This window comes from Coloeus monedula (genome assembly GCF_965178545.1).
Source record: "Coloeus monedula genome assembly, chromosome: 2".
In the NCBI taxonomy this organism is placed as follows: Eukaryota; Metazoa; Chordata; class Aves; order Passeriformes; family Corvidae; genus Coloeus; species Coloeus monedula.
Window position 1 is genome coordinate 83,576,336 of NC_138782.1, and position 22,246 is coordinate 83,598,581.

General features: G+C 41.7%; 1 protein-coding gene across 2 annotated transcripts; it reads left to right on the top strand.

Moving 5' to 3' along the window:
* Positions 1-986: 986 nt before the first annotated feature.
* AKIRIN2 (akirin 2) lies at positions 987-17,999 on the top strand. Of its 2 annotated transcripts, none has more exons than XM_082302816.1 (5): positions 987-1,652; positions 12,227-12,370; positions 13,052-13,201; positions 16,921-16,992; positions 17,303-17,999. In XM_082302816.1, the coding sequence occupies exons 1-5, from the start codon at positions 1,448-1,450 to the stop codon at positions 17,311-17,313; spliced, it is 582 nt and encodes a 193-aa protein (XP_082158942.1). In that variant the 5' UTR covers positions 987-1,447; the 3' UTR covers positions 17,314-17,999. The 2 variants fall into 2 exon arrangements, with proteins under 2 accessions (XP_082158942.1, XP_082158943.1); XM_082302817.1 differs by having other exon boundaries at positions 13,067-13,201.
* Positions 18,000-22,246: the final 4,247 nt, after the last annotated feature.

The following is a 22,246-nucleotide window of genomic DNA, read 5'->3' on the forward strand; positions in this document are numbered from 1 at the left end:
CAACCACAGTGCTAGCACAATCAGATTGGTGTTTAGACTGACTGACTGGGTGGGTGTCCCTGTGGCATAATTAACAGTATGTGCCACACACCAAACATGTACAGCAAATCCTGCTTCAAAAGGATGGAAAGGTTTGTGGGGCATTTTTATGCCCTTAGAGAAAGCCTAGCTTATACTTCAGAACACAATCAAAAAACACCAGTGTTAAAACTTTATGAGGGCATATTCACCATTGTTCTCTTTCAAAGAAAACCTGTTTCTGTGTTCATGCTTAAATTAACAGTATTAGATACAGAAAACCTGAAAGTTACATATATTTTGGGGGTTATCAACCTCTGTTAGCTTTCCCACTGTGGTGACCTGTAACACAGTTTGTTTAAATCAGGAAGCTGCACAGGAAAGAGCTGTGCTCTTCCCAGCAGCAGCTTTATAGTTCTTTGAACCTCTTCCCTCACCACTCTCCTTAAGCAAGAATGTGCTTTATGCAACTGCAAGGAAACCACTCAGCTACGCCGTGAGACAGCTCTCGAGATCGTGAGGCCTTTCCATGCGCGTCCCTAGCTGTCACCTCGGACTCCCGCACGCTCCCTTCTCTGCCCTCACCATGGAGGCCACTAAATGCACTTTGCCCCCGATTTCACATGCAGACAAGCGCCACGCGGACGTACATCCGCCGCCAGACCCGCTCGACACCTGCGGCAACAGGAGGCCGGGCGGGACTGTCGCCCCCATTGTGTCCCCGCGCCCCAAAGGGAGCCCGCCGACCCTTTCTCAGGGTCCCGCCGCGTCCTCCATCCACACCCCAACCCGCACCCTCCCAGGGGGGATTTAAACCAGAACCCGGAAGCCTGCCCTGCCGGCGCGGTGCACGCCGGGAGTCGTAGTCCTAGCTCCACAGTGGCCATCTGCCTTTGAGCGGCGGGAGCCGAGGCAGGGAAACCACGAGTCCCGTGAGCCTCCGCGGCGGGGGGGGGTTGGCGTTTGAACCGGCGGCGTTGTTGTTGACGCCATATTGCTGGTGCGGGGGTTACGGCCGGGAGCGCCATCGCCGCCGCCATCGCCGCCGCCCGGGCCCCGCCATCGCCATCGCCCCGCATCGGCCGCCCCGCACCGCGCACCTGGGACCGGCACCGCGCCCCTCGGCACTGCTCGCGCCCCGCCACCGGCCGCGGGCGGAATTTGTCCCGGCCAGGCAGGGCGGAGCGGGCGGGGAGAGCGGAGATCCAGCCGGACTGAGCCGGGGCTGCTGCTGCCGCTGCCGGGGCCGCTCCCTAGAGAGAGGCCGGCGGGGAGGCGGCGGAGGCGGCCCTGACGCAGCCGCCCCCTCCTTTCCCTTCCCTCCCCCCCATCCCGCTCCAGACAGCGGGGAAGACGCCTCTGGGCAGGGCCGGCTGCTGCTGCCTCCACCGCTGCCCCTCACTCGGAGCCCCCTTGGCCGCTCCGCGCCATGGCTTGCGGCGCCACTTTGAAAAGGACTCTGGATTTCGACCCGCTGCTGAGCCCGGCGTCCCCGAAGCGAAGGCGATGTGCGCCATTGTCAGCCCCGGCCTCAGCCGCCTCCTCCTCCTTCGCCGCCGCTGCCTCCTCCCCGCAGAAATACCTGCGCATGGAGCCCTCGCCCTTCGGAGAGGTGTCGTCCCGGCTCACCACAGGTGAGAGACGCGACACCCCCTGTGCCCGGCAGCCCCCTCTCCCCGGGGGCACTTCAGCGGGGAGGGGGCCGGGAACGCGGTCGGGAAGCGGGGAGGAGGAAGAAGAGGGGAGGGTTGGGTGGGTCTGGCGTCCCCCTCCAGCCATTTTCTGCTGGGCTGTGCGACTGGCAGCGGCCGGGGCGATCCCTGCTCGGCTTGGCACCGAGAGACACAATAGAAATGGCCGTTTGCAGCAGGAGAGGAGGGGGAGGAGGAGGAGGAGGAACGGGGAGGAAGAAGGGGGGGCGGGTTGAGCCGATGCGGGCGGGTGGCCATAGGAAAGGGGTCGGTGAAGGCGGGGGGGTGAGACTGGGGAAAGGGACCCGAGCGGCGGAAGGGGGGGATGGGGGTGCTGTTTGGGGGAAGTTCGATCCTAGGAAAGGAGGAGGCCGGCTTTTTTTTTTCCTCCTGTTCCACGGGTGCCTGGATGTGGCAAGGGGAGCCGCAGGGGCGAGTCAGGCTGCGGAAACGCTGGGGCGGCAGGGGACGGGGGTGTGACCGAGGTGGGGCTGGGGTCGGGAGTGGGGGAGTCGGCGGGGCCCCAGTCGATTCCTTCCTCGCAGTCATTATCGGTGGGTCGAGGCGACGGCACCTCCTCCCGTCGCTCAGACATCAGGGGAGGGCGAGGGGGGTAGGGCGGGGAGGCTGGTCTGTCATCCATCACCCGCAAAACGCCAGTGGGAAAAGGCAAAAGCGGATAAAACAAAGGGGTAATCCCACTTCCCAGCCTCTTAATGCGGGCCATCGTCCCGGCTAACCCATTTTGTGGTATCCTTAAAAGTTCTGTAGGAAAACCGAGCGTAAAGCGGTTGTGTACAAGGGTGAGAGTTGCCTTCAGGGCAGATAAAATGGAATCGGGCGGTCTCCTCGTCTGGGAGACGCGGGGCAAGAACGAAACCCTTTTACATTCTTAAGGTGCGAGAGATGAGTCAACCGGCGGCCCTAAAAGCTCGAGGTCTGCTTGTGTAATGGTTGTCAAAAATCAACCGAGTTCTTTTTAGCAGCGAGTAGGGAGAGAAGAAAGGAACGAGTCTTGGCTGGGCACGCAGGATTGATTGGCCCGTGCCATGCTTAGTCCAGTGGGCAGTTTCGAGCAATGCACTCAGGGGCGGTGCAGCTCGCGGCCATGAGCGGCTGTAGCGCCGAGGTATGGATGTATCCGTGTCCTTTGTGTGCAGGAAAAAAAAAGCCCTCTGCAGTTGTTGCAGCAGAATTCCTTCCGCTGTTGTGTTTGGTACTCCCTTTTGTAACAAAAGTTGGCTCCAGGTTACCAAGCACTAAGTTTGAATGTTCAAATTGCCATCTCCACGTAGGACAGTGCCTTGTTTCAATATTCTTAATTTGGAAAACTGCACAATAGAATACATTTTTAACAGGTTTTAATCAAGTAATAAAAAATTGATATGGAGGAAATACAGAGGGCATACAGAGTTAAATTTGGCATCAGTGCCTTGATATTTTTTTGAACCTCTAGGAAAGGATCTTGAATGAGTCAGCGGTCTGGGATGAGAGTTGTGATGGATGGCACTCCCTGGTACAGTGAGGCATTACATGTACTTTGAAATAGATATTTAAAATCAGAATTAAATTGATTCTTTTAAAGGATAAGTGTTGCTTCTTTGCAGTGATTCCTTTTGGTTTCTTTCTTTGGGATTTGGAGAGCTTAGGTTATGAATTTTTAATACAGATATTGTCTGGTCAGTAAATATGTATTGCTGAAAGGAGACAAATCATTAAAATTTTGAGCAGAGACAATCTACAGCAGTATTTGAGGTAATACCTAAGCTCCTACCCTAACCATTCTGAAGGGCTTAAAAACCAAAATGTTACTGAAATTGAGCAAACACAGGCCTCTTTATCGCCTGAGAAAACCAGAGGTGCAGGTGGCAATCCATGTGAAAAGGTGGTTTCTGTACAGACAAGGATGTATTTTATGTATTAAAAATTTGTATAATGAAGAGTGAAGCACAGTAAATCAAAATGTCTCTTACAGCACTTGAATGCTCCTAAGGAAAACTTGAAGCATTTATAAGTTGTGCACATTTACATGGCTTTTGCTTAAAAGCTCCCTCTGTGGTTTCTGTTACAGAAAGAAAATCTTTATACTGTGCTCTATAAATGCATCTGTTAATCAGTTTGCGTAGCTTTTACTTTAAATTGAATTTGGGGGTATTATGACATGGTGTGTATTTAATTTCGACCCTCAACTGAGCAAAGTAGAGCTCATCGTTTTATAGGGGTCTGTTGAAGGATTGTGTGTGATTGATCTAATTTTGTAAATGTACATCTGACCTAATAGTTTGCAGTTTTTCTGGTAGTCACTTAGAAGAATCAGGTGGTTTATTCTAGAGCTCTGACTTAGGTTGGGGCCTAGTGTGCTGCAGAAACATATCTTGCTTTCCATTGACTCTAAAATGAGTTTACGTGACTATTTCTGATGCAGATGTCTCAATTAGGGTCAGATGAATCTTGCTCTGTGTGTGAAAAGAATTCCAGTTCAGTTTAAAAAGTGTTCCCATCTGAGTCACCATTTTGTGTTAGTTTTTGTGTGGGGAAATTTATTAACAATAGCCAGAAGTCAGTTGATTTGACTTAGGCTTTTCTCAGCCTGTTACTGTAATGCTTAGATTTCCAGTGCTTAAGAAACATCTGTCTGAATTCTGTGTAATGAAAATTAATTGTCATGTGAAATCAGAGCTCTGGATATAAAGGACCTGGTGCTTAGACTTGATTTTAAGTTCATGCTTAAACATTTTTCTTCTGCCTGATACTCTGGTAGTGTTTAACTTCACATGGTGGAGACCATATCAGCACCAGGACTTCTTATCACATCATTCATCATTTCAGAAATGAATTATCTGGAAGCAGAATACCAATTGATTGAGGGGTGTGCTGAGAACTTGAGAATACAGAGTGGTAGTCAGATGAGAAAACAGCTGTCTGTATGGAGTGGTCATAGACAAATAACCAACGTCTGTTTGAGAGAGGGTAGGCTTATTCAAGATGAAATTTATCTCTCACAAGAGTGTTCTAATATTTTGTGGTTATTTGAACAGCTGTTAGGTCACTTCCAGTTTCTTGGTGAATTTGGCAGCCAAACTGTAATTGTGGCTTTTACAGTCTACTTTCTATGGAATTGTGCTTACTGGCTTGAGCATACTCATGAATATGTTTGCTAATTTTTGAATAGCATTATTTGCATGTAGAATGATGTTTTTAAAACTGTGTTCACTGTAAGCAGTGCAGAACATGCCTGCCTGGTGTAAAACTGGTTTAGTTTTGAAACAGTGGCTCTTCTTAAAAATATTTCTACTGCTTAAATAACTACAGATGAGTTTTAGTTTCACGTAAGTTCTACCTATAAATGAGACTGTTCTATGTAACCAGAATAACTGCACCTGGGTCTGGATGCTGCCTGTGTGTTATGCATACACTTGTTGGGTTTCTTCTGAAGTCCAAAAGGTGCTTTTCTGTTTCAAAGCTGTTAAATGAATTCAAGGGTGAAAGGAGAAGGCAGTGGCAATATTATTTCTCTGTTCTCCACTGGATGTTTTGGAATCATTGTTTGCAGTTTTTACCCTGATGACAGACAGGTTGTTTGCAAGTGGGGGAAAAAAAAAGAAAAAACTACACTTAAATTTTTTAAATTCAAAGGCAGGTGAGTTATTGAAAGCCTGCATGTCTGAATCTTTCTGAGATTGAAGCTACGGTGGGAAATAATGGTTGAAAGAGATGGGAGGACAGAAGGGAGAAATAATGTTGATCTTAGGGATTTAAATCTCCTAAGTCCTGGTACATAGAAACTCTGAAGACAAACTGAGATCAGTAGCTTTTTTTCACACTCCATCCAAAATCAGAGGTTAACTTGTAAGAACTTTATGCAATCAAAAAGAATGTTGCATTTAAAAACAGTTAATGAAATCACTTAAAAATCCACAGAGTTTAGGACATGCAATTTTTCTCCATCTGAAATATTCATCTGCCTCAACACTTCCCCAGCAACTAACTAATGCTGCAAGCCAAAAACCCTAGTGGGTGGAGCTGTTGAGAACAGGCCTCTTATGAGGGACTCTTTACAAAACAGAAGATAGATAAATTTGCCTTTAATAGGTCCTTTTTCTTTTACAGAAGAGTCTGGAAAAAGATTTATCTAATTGACACAGTTTTTCAAAGTTAATGCAAGAAAATGTCTTTGGCCTTTTTGTATAGAAAGAACTGTTGGTTTTCCCTGTGGGCTGTCCTCCTATGACCTTTGAGTTGCCCTCTTGAGCAAACCTAACTACTTCTGTCTGAAACTTGGTCAGGCAATGGCCAAGCATAGGTTTGGCTTTTAAATGAACAGATCCAATGGCTTTGGAATGTGACATATTAGTAGTGCTGCATCTCTTTCTCCATAATTTCTGTTTTGTTAGCTTATCCACATGTGTATTTATTGCTAAATTATCTTGGTGAGATGCCAGGTTTCTCATTGTGCTCCAGTTTTGCAGAAATCATTAGGATTTTACAAAACAAAACATTCCCACCCCTTAAAAGAAGTCACATAATAGCTGCATCTGGACTTCATAATTTAATTTATATGAGAAATTCTGTATAGATGCCTGTGGTGTCTGTAAGTGTTGAATACCCTTGGTTGTAGATGTCATAAAATGTTGAAAAAGTTTTTTTCTGTTTTAATGGCAAGTCTGATAAATGCAATGTGACAATTTTTTATGTGAAGGGAAAGATCTAATTGCTGTGCCTAATACATTTTGCATTGCTTGATTGATTTTTCATTCCTCAGTCCCTTGATCAGGAGAACTGGGACTGCCTGAAATAACACATTTGTAGAATTAGCTAATACGTATGTGAGCATCCAGCCTGTGGGAGAACCAGAACTTTTGTCAGCCTGGAACCTGGAGTAATTGGGTCTCATGAGGTGGCCTGCTCTGTGCCCCAGTCCATGGCAAGCTGCTTCTGTCTGTGCTGTAGCTATAGCCAGTGGCTGTGAGGTGTCAGCATGTACCCATTCTCAGTGTTTTTTCTTGGGCTTAGAGCATGCTCCTCTGAGGGGGAGCATGGTTTCCAAGAGTATACCTTGTTTGACTAACGTTTAACATGCCTGATTAAAAAGTGTAAGTGGAGTGGTTGATATCTGAGACCAAAGCAAGAGGGTAAGAGTTGTTTCAATTTATGCCTCTGCCAGGGTTCTCTAGTTAAGTAGAAAAAACCCCCTGAGGAATACCTTTACCCATTGCTGTGCTGTAGTGCTGCCTTTAGGGGAAACTGGCATCTTAAAATTAACGTTGTTTGTCAGTAGTCGGGTGGGGAGACCAAAAGTAGGAGTATGGTAACATCATTCAACATCAGTGTTGAATAAGGGTGAAGGCCTAGTGGAAATAATTGTATGTTAGTTTGAGCTAGGATAGTGGAGCAGTTTTGCTTTAACAGAACTGAAATCTCTGAAGATGTATGCCATTGACATCAGGATAGTATCTAATTGATTACTTAGAACAAATCTCAGGCATGGTTCAAGTTTGAATGCATATGTTGAATGGTGACATTGCAAACTGAAACCTGAGCTGAAGGTTCCATTTCGGGCCAGGAAGACTGCTAGTCTGATTTCAGCACATTGAGTCACCTTCCTGTGTGTTTTGCTGAATTTTCCTTTAGCTAAGTGAGAGAAGCCAGGAACTGTGATGAGAGATTGATAGTTTAAAAATCAAACCCAAAGAAGAAAATCCTCCAGGTGAAACAATCAGCACCTTCATAGTTGATAAGCAGTTATTAAAATGGAGAAAATAATTGTTTGTCTTGTAACCTTTTTAAATTGAACTGCTGTTTCCTTTGTACATAATTTCTAGGTAATTACAGGTCAGGATGACGCAATTAGATGGCAGAATTTTGCAAAAGATTAACTTCTTATCATGAATTAAAGGAAGTAGGAAGACTACATCATCCTTGGAAATGAATATTTGGCTTTGTAATCCATTAGTGTGACAATCATATTTCACTATCAAACTCGAACTCTGATTTGCCATGTTCATATCTCATCCTCTCTTCATCTGGAAATCTTCCTTCTCCAAACAGCATCTCAAGTTCTGAAAGACTTGAATGCAAACTTTAATGAGCCTATGTACTGAACTTTATGCTCTCAGTACACAGCTCTGGATAAAAAAAAAAAAAAAGAGTATCCGTGCATTTCATTATATTCAGGTATATTTGACTGAATCCCTGATGCCTTTGGTGGTTATAATGAGACAATAGCAGTTTTTGCTTGTCATTCTTTATCTTAGCCTTGAACCTGAAAGAGAAGGGGTCATAATACAGACTCTTGTGTAGCTGGTAGAGATTCGTAGTCATGTTGAATTTGAAATGCCATTTATGAAGTACTGATTCATTTTGGTGTGTTAGCAGTGTAGCTTTTTCTTGCTGCTACACCAGATTAAGCAAGTCTGATTTTCACTTTTAGCACCTCTGCTTGGTATTTCCTGTTAAATAGCTCTGTGCCTTCAGAGGTATCTCTAACCAGTAGGAAGCACTGAGCACAGTGAAATTGAGGATAGGCCACAGTGATGTTGTGTTTCATCATATTAAATATATTTCTTTTGTCGTCTCAGATCAAATCGTTGTCTGATGTACAATATCTGATTTGAACTTCAGCATATGTTCAAGGTGGATGAAAGCTTTTATTTAAAATATGTAATAAGTTGTAATACATGTGATTCAAGTTCTCACTTAAATTTTTATAGTCTTAGAGAAACTCACAGACTAAATTTTGTTTAATGAGTGAGTTTTTATATATAAAATATTTTTTAATTAAAGTGCATGTCATCGTTTTAAAGGACAATTTGGACCTCCACACTGAGGAGCACATAAAAAAACTGTCCTGTGTTTGACACCAGTTCAGTGCATGCTTTAATTCAGTTGTGCACTGCAGAGAGAATAGTCAGAACTAATTGGAAGCAAGAGAAGTTAAAAAACTGAACTTGAAAAAGCAGGAAGGTATTGTGGAAGCAATACTAGGTTGGATCTACCAATTGTAAGCTTTGTTTAACTGGGTCAGAGTTTTAAAAGTCTTTACAGTTAGATGTCTGCCATATAGGTGGTGTTCAGCAGTTGTCTGGTTTGCACTACCTTAATATTTCATGGCTTCCTGCAAGTGCTGAGATGCTCTGAAAGTATTTTTGTGGAATTACGAAACAGAACTGTAAGTGGTGGAAGTAACTTGGTGCATTTAAGCAGTTTTTCTCACTGTACTAGATTATTTTAATTTGGCATTGAGATTTTCATTTAGAATGAGTCATAAGTATTCACAGGCTTACATTTCACTTCACAGTGAAGTAGTTTTGTTTTAAGTCTTAAGATTTTATGGTACTGTAAGTTAATATCTACTTAGTCTTTGCTGATACAAAAATGTGCCTGCTTTAATTGAAGCCTTCCTGGTCTGATCGTTCATATGAGAAGTCATTGAAAGTTTGGTGGTATGTTAAACTTGTGTTTCTTGACTGTTAATCTCTATTTTATAACTGGTGGAAATCGAGAAGTACGAGATGAGTCATTTTCAGTCTCTGTGCCTGCTATCAGCAAGGTACTGAGTACAGCTTATAGTCCAGTCCTCTGTGCTGAGGCAATCAATAGTGCCTTAAATCTTCTAAGTTACTCCGAATAGAGGAATACCATTTACCAAACCAGGTTGTGGACATGCTTATCAAGTGTTTAGTCAGTGCTTAACATTTCAGGCTTTTTTCTTCTGGTTGCTGTTTGCAATGTAGGTAGTGTCATGTTTAAATAGTCTCTTCCTTTAGCCCACTTTGCTTAGTTCTGTACCTTTAGCGGAAGTCACAGTAATGCAAACTGTCAAACTGATTTTGTTAGGATGGGGATCTCCCAATATCTGTCAGTAGTGCTTCTTGAGATTTGTGATTTTGGCAGCAAGATTTGAAGGTGGCAGTTTAAAAAGTGTTGCCAAATTAGATGTAGGTTAAATTGCTGTGATATTGAGACTTCCTTGTCCATAATTCAGTATAATTTGGAATAGAATCATGTATCTTTGGTGCACAAATCTTAATTTTCTATTCTAGTTACTGTTTTCCCAAAGTCCACGCCTGATTTCTCTCCCTCCTTTCCCTGTTTTCCACACACAAGCCCCCGTTGCTTTTGCTCCTTCTATTCTGGCTGGTATTTTAACATTTCTTCTAAATTATTGCTTGTTTAATTTCCAGGGGTTGTTAGGACTGGAGGAAACATGGCATATGATTGTTGATTTAACTCTTGCAGTTTTATCATTTGACCAGAGTCTGTTTACTTTTTTTGTCCTTAATGCTTTTGGTGGTTAATGGGGTTTGAGAATGTTTCTGCAAAAAGATAAAAGAAAGAACTGTAGAAAATAGTTTTATCCAAGTTGTTACACCTGAAATTTAGCTGACGTTTTTGCAGTTCACATGGAGTTCGGAAAGTATGGCCAGGACAGAGTAGTCACAGTGAAGGATGATCATGGTCTGTTATGTTCTTCTGTTAATACAAATGCCGTGTGAATATGTGCAGTCATGTTTTTCATAGTGTGAACGTGCTTTAGGACAGATGTGATCCTTTGAGCTAATTTGGTTCCCATTCAGAATTATGCAGTATCACTGCAGCCAGAACAGCACTTGATTTTGAGAAGAAGTATTGTTCTACCATCATAATGCCATTGAAGATAAATATTGTTAGGCTGTTCTGTGACTGATGTGTGTGTGCACATGACAAACTCTACATGGGATTCTGTTTAATTTTGGAAGCCTGACTGCATCTTGGTTTAACATGATTTATGTACTTTTGTACCATACTGGAGTGCATCTTGTCCTGCAGAAAGTATGAATCTTCCATCCCCTCTGAGTACTTCCTTCCCCCCCTCCCCCAACCCCCCACCACTTTCTGGGTGGTTCCTTCTCTTAATTTACCTGCTGTGCTTTTTTATTACATCTTCTGCATTTGCTGCTTCTTTGAACCATATTTCTGACATCCCAGTAGAGAGTTAAAAATTGTACAACTGCAGGCATGGGACTGGAAAGGTATTAAGTCCTTAATCAATGGACAAAATCGAAGAAGCTCCTTTGCTGACCTCCTGTTGACTAGAAACGGTTTTCTCTCTTTTCATAAACTGGAAATCTGTAGATTGACTCATGGAATTGAACCATGACAGTATTTAAACATCTGAACTGAGTGAGAATTGTTAAGGGTTTGCTTCCACTTGGTCTAGCAGAGGCTTCAGCCACTGACTGAAGAAGGTGGTAGCTGAAGTTACCTGCATCACATAGTTCCTTACTAGAAAATGTTCAGGTATGGAACTTCAGTAACCTACTGTTTACAAACATGAAAGTTGGTTTACGTTTTCATGGTATTGTATTGGCAAAATGAGAACCAGAAACAGGAAGGTTCTGAGTGGAGTCCTTTGCAACTCTGACATGATCCCATGGATTTGTATGTACCTGAGTTTTGGAAAGCTGTCTTTGGTAAAAAGTCCAGCAGTCTAAGTGGAAGCCAATCCTGCAGGTGATTTTTTTTTTTTTTTTTAAATGCCTCTGAGCATTAAAAGTAAGAGTTTCATAAAGGATGAGTATCTTCGGAAATTTCTTTATGGGAAGGTCTCATGTAAAAAATGGAAAATTACTTTTTTTTTTCTTGAATATTTTACATTGCCAGAGCATATGGAGTTAGGCCACTGATGCACCTGAGAGCCATTTGGTATGTGGAATTTCAGGGAGAATGCACACAGGATTGGTAGTTCTGTTGCAAGGATTAGTTCTTCCTTTATGATTTTACAGTGGAGATGAGATTATTAAAATAATTTGCTGTACTTTATTCATTGCAATCAAAAGCTGCACTACATATTGCCATACTGCTTTAAAAAAGACTGTTGATCCATCCACTGTATTTATTTGGATTAATTTGATGCTGTCAGAAATGTTCTGGAAAGCTTTAGTATTTTGTCAGCTTCCAGTTCTTTGATATTTTAAGCAGTAGGCACTTAATGCATATTGCCTAAATTGTGTTTTCCTCTTCAGTGTGCTGCCTGTAGGCCACTCAACCTACAGAGAGGAATGGTAATTCATGTGGATGTTTTATTCTAGAGTCTCTTGTTACTGTTAACTGCATGAGTGATAAATGCTGTGTGTGGGTGAAAGATTAAATTGCAGATTAAATAAATGAAGCGAAGATAATTAATACCAGTATAAGTTTTACAGCCAAGTTTTTATCTATGTGTATTCCTAAATTTTAGGATGCTGGGTTTTTATTGTTAGCAAGTACTCTGGTGCCAATACTTGACCTTAACTAAGAGCACTTTTGCTAGCGCTCTCCTGGTGAAAACAGTCTGGGTTACCTTTCTTTTAAATAGTTTAATTGTTTTATGTCTTAGGTAAAACATTGTGGGTTTTGCAGGTCATTTTTTAAGAGTCTGTGTATCTTTTATCATCTGTTATTTATCTACAGCATTTGATGTTTGAGTGGAAATCAAGCAAAATGGTGAAATGTAAAGATGATTCTTTTAGGGGTTTTTTCTTTTTTTTTTTTTTTAGAACAAATTCTGTACAACATAAAACAGGAGTACAAACGCATGCAGAAGAGAAGACATTTAGAAAATAGCTTCCAGCAGACAGATCCTTGTTGTTCTACTGATGCACAGCCACATGCATTTCTCCATACTGGACCAGCTTTGCCAGGTACCCTGATAATTCTGTGTAATTTTCATATGTTTTCTTAGACTCTGCTTGTGTAAACATTTTCTTCTAGTTACTTGGTGTTTTATGGCACTTTCTCACCAGTTACTGTTGTTTTTTTGGCCATAAATTGTGTGTAATTCTGCTATATTCTGTTATTTTGTCAGATTCCCTTTGAGTAAATAGTTTTCCCCCTTGGTTACTTTTTTGGCAGTAATAGCATTGGTCTGGAAGATGGTAGCTTTTCATTTTAAGAATTGGTAGGACAGAAAGCTGGCATCGTTTTCAGGAGACCATCCTGTCTGCTCTGTCGCTGATACTGTAATAGGCTTTTGCAAAAGCATCTGTCTTTGCACCAATACACTGTAATACTGTACTGTAATTTTTATATAAAATAGAAGCTTAAATTTGTGCATGGACACTGCCATGTAAATGGTGTTTGCATTGTTTGTGTAACACTCTTGGGGGGTTGATAGCTGTACTTGTTGTCCATTGCAGATGTCTTCCTTTTGAGCATCCAGTTCTGCTTCAATAGTGATTAGGAGGATCAAACAGCAGAGAAAGTCTTCTTCAAATGTTTTGTAAAGTTCCTTTAATGTGGAAGGTGTGAAAAAACTGATTATAAAAAACTGGTTCTGATCTATTTGTAATTGTAAATTGGTATGCCCAAATATTTAATCTTAGGTACTTCATCTGCAGCATCATCACCATTGAAAAAAGAACAGCCCCTGTTTACTCTCAGACAAGTTGGAATGATCTGTGAACGTTTGCTGAAAGAACGTGAAGAGAAAATCCGTGAAGAGTATGAAGAAATTTTGACCACAAAACTTGCAGGTATCTTACAGTTCAGAATAATATGTCAGAGTGAGTTTGAAAGCCTAAAACTTCTCGTATTTTTGTTACAGCGTATGTTTTTTTCTGACCTAGTCTGATGAAGGAATGGGGTTGCATACATGACAGAAAAAAATGATGTTTATGCCCTTTAATAGGTTTTTTCCTTCTGTGCTGCTTTGGATAGAAACTATGACTCCTAGCTGTTACTAGTCAGTGCAGACAGTGGTTTTATTTCAGTTAGAACTTTCTCTTGCTATTGTGTCTGAATTGGTAGTTTCCTCTTTTTTTCTTTCTTTTTCTTATTTTTTTCTTTTTCTCCTTCCAGAAAGACTGCCTTTAGAGGTCTTTTTGAAGGACTGTTTTTTTGTTTTGTTTTGTTTTTTCCTGCTTGGGAACTGACTTCCTTTTTCTGGAATCTGGCAAGATGACAGTAGCTAAGATTTCCCTTTCTCTCCCAGTACTTACCATTACACTGGTGCCAGCAGTGTTTGGTATCTGCTTGAGAGTCAGTTCAACTGCTTTTCTGATGCTCCATGCTGAATTCTTGTATTTCACAGTTCAGCTGAAATTCTTGGCACCTGATGCCAACTTATCTTTCCATAAGGATCATGCTAATGTCAGCATTGTAAATATGACCTTTCTTCAGTTTTTGAGGTCTTTTACTTCTAAGCCTCTTGTTAGCATTTGAGCACCTAAATTCTTGTGCATTCAGAGTTAGGTGCTTTCACAATACTATTTGGAGTCTAATTTAATGTTTAGTGTGATGATAATAAAAATCTGAGCACACTGTTCTGCAGCATTGGTTTTGAGTACCTACTGCTGTTCTGCTTCCCTCCTGCAAACACATTAGAATTAAAGTTGGCAGGTCTCTTCAGGTGTGGGAATAAAACCTTTACAGGCACGCACATGTGGAAAATCACCAGGCTTGTGGGTTGCTTGTGATAGTATTGTCTCTGCAGCCGAGATTCTGTTCATGTTCTGCACTTGCTGGTCTGCCATTTCTGTGTAAGAAATTCCTATAGTTGTATGTCCCTCTTAAATCTACATCTATTTAAAACTATAACTAGAGCCATGAATACTTCTGCTGCTTTGGGCCTGGTGTTCCATTTCAGTGTTTTTCTTTTTAATCTGCTTCAGCCTGATTAATTAGGACTCCATAAAACTTTTTTCTCCTAATTTATGTGTATTAGGAATTGGGTCATTTCTAGTATTTTCTTAAATGGCATTTCATTTAGTAGGCATCATAACCATTTGAAGACCAGATAGATTTACATTTGTTCCAGACACTTTTGGAGTACAAGCTACAAACAAGAAGCCCCTCTGTCAAGTTCCTTACATGTGCACTGTCTTTCAGTCCCAAAGGGAGCACTGTTGGGTTTGTTTTTGGGAAAGGGAGGGGATTGAATTCTATCTGGGGAGTTGTGGTTTAGTGAGATGATTTTTAGGTTTACTTGTTCTTGCCATGGTTCTCACCAAAAGAGCAATTAGGAAGATCATGTTACTGCATCACATATATTAAGCTAGTAATACATTTTCAACATTATATGGGAATTTAGAAAGAGAGACTGACAAAAGAATTTAGAAATTCCTCACGTAGAAGGCCAGTTATGATTGTGTGCTGACAGAATGGTTATATCCCTTTCTAAACTTTGTGCAGTAAGGTGATACTCTTTCTTATGAAAGTGGAGTCAAAGGAAATGTAACTGGAAATTCCATAATAAATCTCAATTGAATAGCTTCTTTCAAATGACTTAATGTTCGCATCTTGGATATTTTCTGAATCAGAATTGTCATGTAGGTAGTTAGCCAGATACTGCCTATTCTTTCCTTCTTCCATGTTCTTTGCGAGCAAAGTTGCTTTACATGCAGAATAAATGTGGGGTAAATGGAAAACTCAGATTACTGTAATGCCCTGATTTCTCTTTCTGCCTCTGCTACCTGAAACTGCTGTGTTAGCACAAACTGGGTTTTGGAAGCGCCTTAGCGAAACACTAGCTTGAAAGGTTTTAAAGAATCTGTGAAAAACAGCCTTTTATAGTATTGTAATTGTATTTGTGTTCATGTCATTTAGTCACCTGACTTAAAATATTTTGTTAGGATGTTATATATGATACAGTGATGTAAATATTTGTGCAGTGTTCACTTATAAATTTTCAAGTAGTTCACTATAGGCTGCTCCTACCTTTGGATTGCTTAACTTCTGAATCTGAATGTCACAAGAAAGGGACTTTTTAGTAACTGGATTTTTTAAAAATTTGCCAAGCCATAGTTCTAACAAGGATGATGTTACAAAGCAGCTGTGTATGCTGACTACCACCTTTAAAAAAGAACATTTGCAAGTTCAGTTTTGGCCTCTAATACATACTTTTAGGAAAAGTTCCAGTTGCTGTTATTTTTTGAAATGGTTTCAGGGCACTAGATCCTTCAGTCTGCTCTTTGTGGTTTTTTGTTGTTTGGCTGAAGTCCTTGCATGGCTGCTGAAAAGCCGCTGGTCAGAACTGCAGTGAAACAGGTTGTGCTTGTGGGCAGAGGGGAGCTGGCTGCCATGATCCCACTCCCCCTTGGTCAGGGATGAATGTCCTCAGATCTTTGGGTCCGCTCCGTACTTTGGGCTGCTGCTGCTGCACTACTTGCTGATTACTGATACCCTGTTTACTTCAAAGGTGAAGCTCATCCCTGCAAGAGGATGGGGACTTTATTGGGGCAAACCTGTGGGACTAGGAACCACTACAAATCTAACTGCATTTTTGGTTGAAGATTGCCTTCTTTGACCTTGCCCTTTTCTCAGAACACCCCACATTGCTGCACATGTATTTTTCCACAAGGGAGGAAGGGGAATGGAGAGGAGCGGCATCTGGTAGATATTACTCTCCTTGTTCAATTTCCTAATTCTGAAAGGTGATATCCTGCTGATGAGTGCAGTATTAAAACTGAATAAAATATTGTGAATGTATTTGTATGTATGTGTGTATAGAAAGAGTAACCTTTCTGGGAAATAACAGTGCTTAGTTCAAAGCCAAGTATGTTTCATATCAAAATTTCATTTCAAATGACACAGTAACTGTTTTCATGCAGTCCACAGTCAACTGTATGTCTCCCATAGTAGCTACTTTTGTGATTGGAATTACTCAAAAGTTAGTCACTTAGCATTTCATCCTTTTAGTTTCTTGTTTGCTTTTGATTTTTCGGTGGTCATCAAAAAGATTTTCTAACTCTGTAGCAAATCCCTTTCCTGTACCTTGTGTTTCCATTTCATTATATTAATTTTGTTACATCTGGTAGTGATAGGAGCAGACAGATTATGTTTCCAACCCTAGCACTGGCCTCTATGCCATGTTTTCCTTAACTACTCTGCCTTCATTATGGATCTGTAAATTGGGCACACTTCATTTGTTCAAAATACAGTGTGTGATACTCAGCAGGTGTGAGGTATATTGAGGTCTTTGTTATGTGCAGCATAATTCTCTTCGAGTTTATTGCTATCTTCCTCATTCACAGAAGTTTGTAAGGGAAAGTCTTTTAATTAAGGGGACATTTGCTGGATTGTTCTGGAGGAAAAAAAAGAAGCGGCAGCTATGAACTGTATAACGTTACTTAAAACTACTGCTAGTTGGGGGTGTGTTTAACTTGGATGATTTCTGTGTATAAAAATTAGCCCTGAGTATTTTTCAGCTTGAGTTAAACTTAATACTCACACTTGTAATGCTTCATCCTTGCAGAACAATATGACGCATTTGTGAAGTTCACGCATGATCAGATCATGCGACGATATGGAGAACAGCCTGCCAGCTGTGAGTATCTATTTCTTCTGATCCCTGTAGTAGCATTGAATTACCAAGTGTTCAATAATTTAAATGGCCATTGTTTGCTGTTAAGCTGCTAGACCCCAAGGTAAAATACTCGAAATAGATGATACGGAATACTGAGGTTGAAAGGAACGTGTGAGAGAAAACGCAGCTTGTGTTTAAAACATCTAGAACTGTTTTCCCACAGCATGCTGGGGTTTTCATTTTTAAACCAGTTCTGATACTACCATAGCAGGTTTGCATAGAGCTGACATTTGTTACCTCCGTCACTAACTCTTTTTTTTTCTCTTTCCAGATGTTTCATGAATCACACTTCTGCATATGTGGGCTGCCCTATACACCCTGTTTTATTGTTGCAAGCTATCCCAGTAAAGACTTGCAGCAATGCCATATTTTTCCCCCCTGTGAACACAGGTTATTTCAAGCTTTTGTCAGTGGCAACCACTCTTATGCAGCAACTGGTTTTGGAGTGCTCCCTGATGTCAGTACCACCTGGATGTGGACCTTTGCTACCTGTAATAATACCAGTGGCCTCATTTGCTGTATCATTACGATTTGGCTTCTTATGTTAATAAGTTTGAAAAAGTAAAGGATTAAAGCTGGTGTTCTAGAAGTTGCCCTTCACTGGTTGTGTAAATAAAAATGTAGAATGACACTTCTGACTGAAGTTAGTGTGGTTTTCATAACTGTGCACTACAACAAAGCTGTAATCACAGTTAAATTAGAATGTAATCCCAGGACAATTTTAAGCAAATAGCCCACAGTACTGCCTGTGAAATAGTGAAGGAGGGCATTTCTGTATTCCATGACTTTTTTGGGGGTTAAGAATGGGTTTATATGATTTCTCATTTTTGTAGTTTTTATTTATTCTATCAGTCTTTAACAAATGTTTATTGCTGCAATTTTTCAGTGTATCATTGTTTTACTGCCCTTGTAGTACTGGAATTTAGTTGGAAGAATAAAACATTTACTTCTAATCTGTTTGTTTTTAATATGCAGGTGGAACTTTTGCTGTGTATGAATAAACTTAAATCTGAGTGTTTAACTGAAAACTTTATTTACTAGCAATAGTGGGTGGGTCAGTTTAAGATGAGGAGAGGAGAAGAAGGTGCATTAAAATCTCAGGTCATTCTTCAGAGGCAGAGAAATCTTCCTTAGATCAGCTGTATTGTTTTGTGTTGAGGAAGTATGTTTGGTACAGAATGGACATGAAACTGGTGATGTAACTTGCAGCTGACTCAAACAGCAGCTGCACTTGCCTTCCGTCAGATTTCAATGACACATTTAAAGGAAATCTGTTCATGAGATAGAGCAGGTGCATGTCCTGCAAGCTGGAACAGTGTAGGTACTGCAAGAGCTGAAGGTGTGTAATGTCTGTTAAGGGCTGAGGCACTTGCTGGATGCATTCAGCTGTTGACAGACTGCTCTACTGCTGCTGGCTGGGCAGTGCTGAGTCTCTGGATCACTGCAAAGTTCCTACATGGCAAGTCTAGATCTGTGTGTTGTGGGGTGGAAGTACTGCTCACAAAGGCCTTCAGTTACCTGCTTTGGGGACAAGAAAGCAGTTTCAGAGTAATCGTTTGGTTATAAACTGCTGTCTTCTCTAACCTACTGTCAGCTTCTGGTGAAATGGAAGTCTGCTCTGTGATACATCTCTGTGCCATCTCAAATTAACAGAGGAGTTTTAAGTTGAAGCTGGTAGATGTACTCAGTAATTGGCTCATGCTGATGCTTAACAATACCAGAGAAACCCTGTGATGAGCTCTGGTTCTTGGTGAACTCTTTCAGTTAGGAGTGAGATTGAAGGTGCAGAATTGGACAGACTGCCAAAGTATCGAGTATTTTCTGCTCACTTTCTTGAAACCTGTCTTACCTAAATATTTGGATTATTTCTACTTTATTTTCAGAATCCCAGAAATGAGAAATCTCTGCTAGACTCCCCTCTCAGGTCTTCTGTCACTGAAGATAGAACTACCAAGGGCTGCAATTTCTGTTGTCTGCCTTGGAGTCCTCAGTCCCTCTCCTTCCTGCTCCTCACTTTTTGACCTTTTATTAAGTTGCCCAGGCTAGGAAAATCGACTGCTTCTAGGTGGACCACCGTGCAAATTCTGGCATCCTGATATATCTCATGTATTTCCTGTGTTCTTTTCCTTTGGGATATTAGGATTTATAAATAAGAAGTGATGTCATGTTAGCACCTAGCCATTCCTGTACTGCTCTAAAGTGATGCATAATAAGCAGTCTTGTGGCAGATGAAAAGCATGGCACCGTAGGTGCTGATGTATCACAGCTGTGGTATGCCTAATTTGCGCCTGTTTTGGAAACGAGGTTGCATTCTTTGAAATTTTTCATTTTTTAACCTGTTCTGTCTTGGACTTCACTGGCTCCTTTTCCTAATCTCAGTGCCAGTATCTGGTGTGATGAATCACACATGAAAGGCTTGTTCTAACAAGACACGTAATACTCTTCAGTAGGAAAATGGTTGACAGCTTGATGGCTGTTGAAAAAGTAGGGAAATTGGGGTGCTGTGAGGCGCTGGCTGGTGCTTGAAAACAAACCTGCTTTGCAGAGCCTTTTCAAAGGCTTTTGAGTCAAGGAGAAATGGGTACAATTCAGTAACTATGCACTGGCACTACACTTTGTGGTGCCCACGTGCAGAATATTTTAGCTATTTGTGTGTAACTGCAGTCTTACCCAAAAGCCACGCAAGCTGAGAACAGTTAATTGGAACTTAACAGAGTGAAACCAAAGATCTTGGTTAACCTGTTTTTAAGGTATTGATGTGTATATGTCTTTCCAAGCAGATCTGTTGCTGTGTACTTCAAAAGCAGCATGTGTGTTGATTTTTGTGTCTAGGCGTGAGAGCTTATAGCTGTGATGCAGCATTTTTCAAGGTTGCAAAGGAAGGAGATTCAAGCAATCTTGTGTGCTGATACTTGGGATTTGCTTGTGTGCTCTTGAACAGCATGACTAGTCATAGATTCTGCTTAGAAACTTTGTGAAAGCTCTCTTCATTCCCGAGCTGGGAACTGGGAGGGATTTAAGCTTTCTGATTCCACAGTAGGGAGAAAAATGGAGGCTGGTAAAGTATGGAGTTAACCAGTGCTTGTGACTTTTGTATTAGAAGTCATTCTCAGTGATGAAAAATGTGAGAATGAATGGCTTTTACAGGCACCTGGCCTATTTTTGGAGTTTATTGCTATTGTAGGCTTCAAGAGAAAAGAAAAATTACAAAGTTGGTGTTGAAACCAGTAGTGCAGTAGTGTAAAGAGGTGTCAAAGAACAGCATCTTTAACTCTTAAGGGTTGGAAAATTATTTTAGTAAGAGTTAACTTGCATTCAGGTCTGATTTTTGGCAGCAGTTCTGTTGAAAGATGTTGCTACCTAAGAATATGATAGTTAGTTCAGAGGTGAGGCTTTACACTGTAAAAAGGGTTTCAGAACTACTACAGACACTGGCACTTTGGGGTTTTTTGGTCCTGTTTTCTTTAAGTGAACACTGAAGACAGTGAAGGTTTTCTGGAGTGTCTGCAAAAGGTTATTATTATGCAGACAGTTGTAGAATTTAGTTTTTAATTTTCCAGTTGAAATCTGTATTTCAGCTAAGGTATGTGAGGATGTCTCAGTTGTTGCTGATGTTGGTTCCAGATTCAGTGATGTTTAAGCTCTTTCCAGGAAGGTAGGACTGATTGCGAAGTCCAGCTTCTGAAGAAAGAAAGGTGAACTAAATTAAATTTATGACCAGTTTAGTTTGTGTTTTTAACTGTTCAACCTTCATACCCTCCTTGCTGAAGAAGATGAAGCAGCAAGTACAGAATTAAAGATTTGATTCTGAGAAACCGTATGTAGCACAGCAAATGTGACTTTAACCTTACAAACTTGTTATTAGTTAAAGGGAAGAAACAGCCATTATTAATTTTACTGTTTTAATGTCATGTTGCCTGCACATTTGGGGATTAAAGGCCACACACTGTTGAGGCTGGTTTCTCTTTATTTCTGAACGTTTTACCCTCCAGGGGTGTGAAAGTTACCTGGGGTGAGGTTAGCAGAGGGGTGGCAGGGGCCAGCTACACAGCAAAGCACTTGGCTCCCTCTCCTCTTGCACATCAGAGACATTTGGTGCTGCTGCCTTTCATTTGTCAAGTGTGTTTTTGAGATAAATGGGGCGAGGTTCAGGATGGGGGGTGTCCAGCATTCCCCTCTGCTGAAATGTCTTGCTTTCCTCTGCTGCTGGTTGAAAACTGCTTGTATATGCTACTGAACAGGTCCCTGAGCTTGGGCTCCAGGGAAGAACGGGAATTTTTTACCTGTGTCTTGGAACTTTTGCAAGTGCCCCACTGTGATCCTAAAAATTTGAGCTCTTGAGGTTTTTGTCCTTGTTTCCCAAGTTGTGTGTTCAGGCAGCATCTGATAAGCTCCTCCTCCTCCCTCTCCTGAACTGTCTGGCAGCATTTAGAACCAGACTCTCACTTAGACACAGCAGGATGTGTTGCTGTGACTCTGCAATTACTGTAATTGGAGAACACACGACTCCTACCCTCTCTGAACATATTTAAAACAAGCCTGACATCTCTTACATACATTCCTGGGGAAACGGCTGCATAAGTTACTGGTTCTTCTAACATGACTTCCCCTCTCCAGTGCAGCTCTGGTTTATGGAAATAATTTCGTCCTCACAGCTCCAGGCTGAAATGCCAGTGCAACTAAGTAGGAGCATCTGGAGTCTACTGATGGCTAAACAAGGGCAGCACTTCAATTCCTCAGCAGGCAAGTGAAGCCTGTAATCCTTTCTCAGTCTACCGAGGATGTCTGGAAGTTTTGTGGAGGTAGTCTTTTACAATAAAGTAATTACCACTCAACTTTGCAGCTGTCTGGGAGGGAGGAAGTCTGAACACCTCCCTTAACTGCAGCCCTTCCGAGGTGGTCGGGCTGCCCTGAAGTTCCTGCCCATACAGAGTGCTGCAATGCGCCTGTCACAGCCCCCGGCAGGGTTTATCGAAGCACAGCAGACACACTGCTCTGGAGGGCAAGGCAGCTGTTCCCTTTTGGTTCCTAAAGGCTTTTCCCATGGTTGAGAAACAGGACGGAGTCAAGGAAAAAGGCTGGTCTGAGAAGGCTTTTTGAAAATTGACCATCAGATGAGCAATGCTTTTACATGCTCAGCCTCCACTGCCTTTCACACAGCTATTCCCTGTGCCTGCATGCAACACAAACCCTCGGCAGAGGGTGGTTACAACAT

Bases quoted from the DNA above. Each gene is read 5' to 3' on its own strand.
- AKIRIN2 (XM_082302816.1), top strand. From the start codon at position 1,448: ATGGCTTGCGGCGCCACTTTGAAAAGGACTCTGGATTTCGACCCGCTG. The intron at 12,371-13,051 runs GTACCCTGATAA...ATTTAATCTTAG, and splicing joins TACTGGACCAGCTTTGCCAG to GTACTTCATCTGCAGCATCA. The intron at 13,202-16,920 runs GTATCTTACAGT...TCATCCTTGCAG, and splicing joins TTTGACCACAAAACTTGCAG to AACAATATGACGCATTTGTG.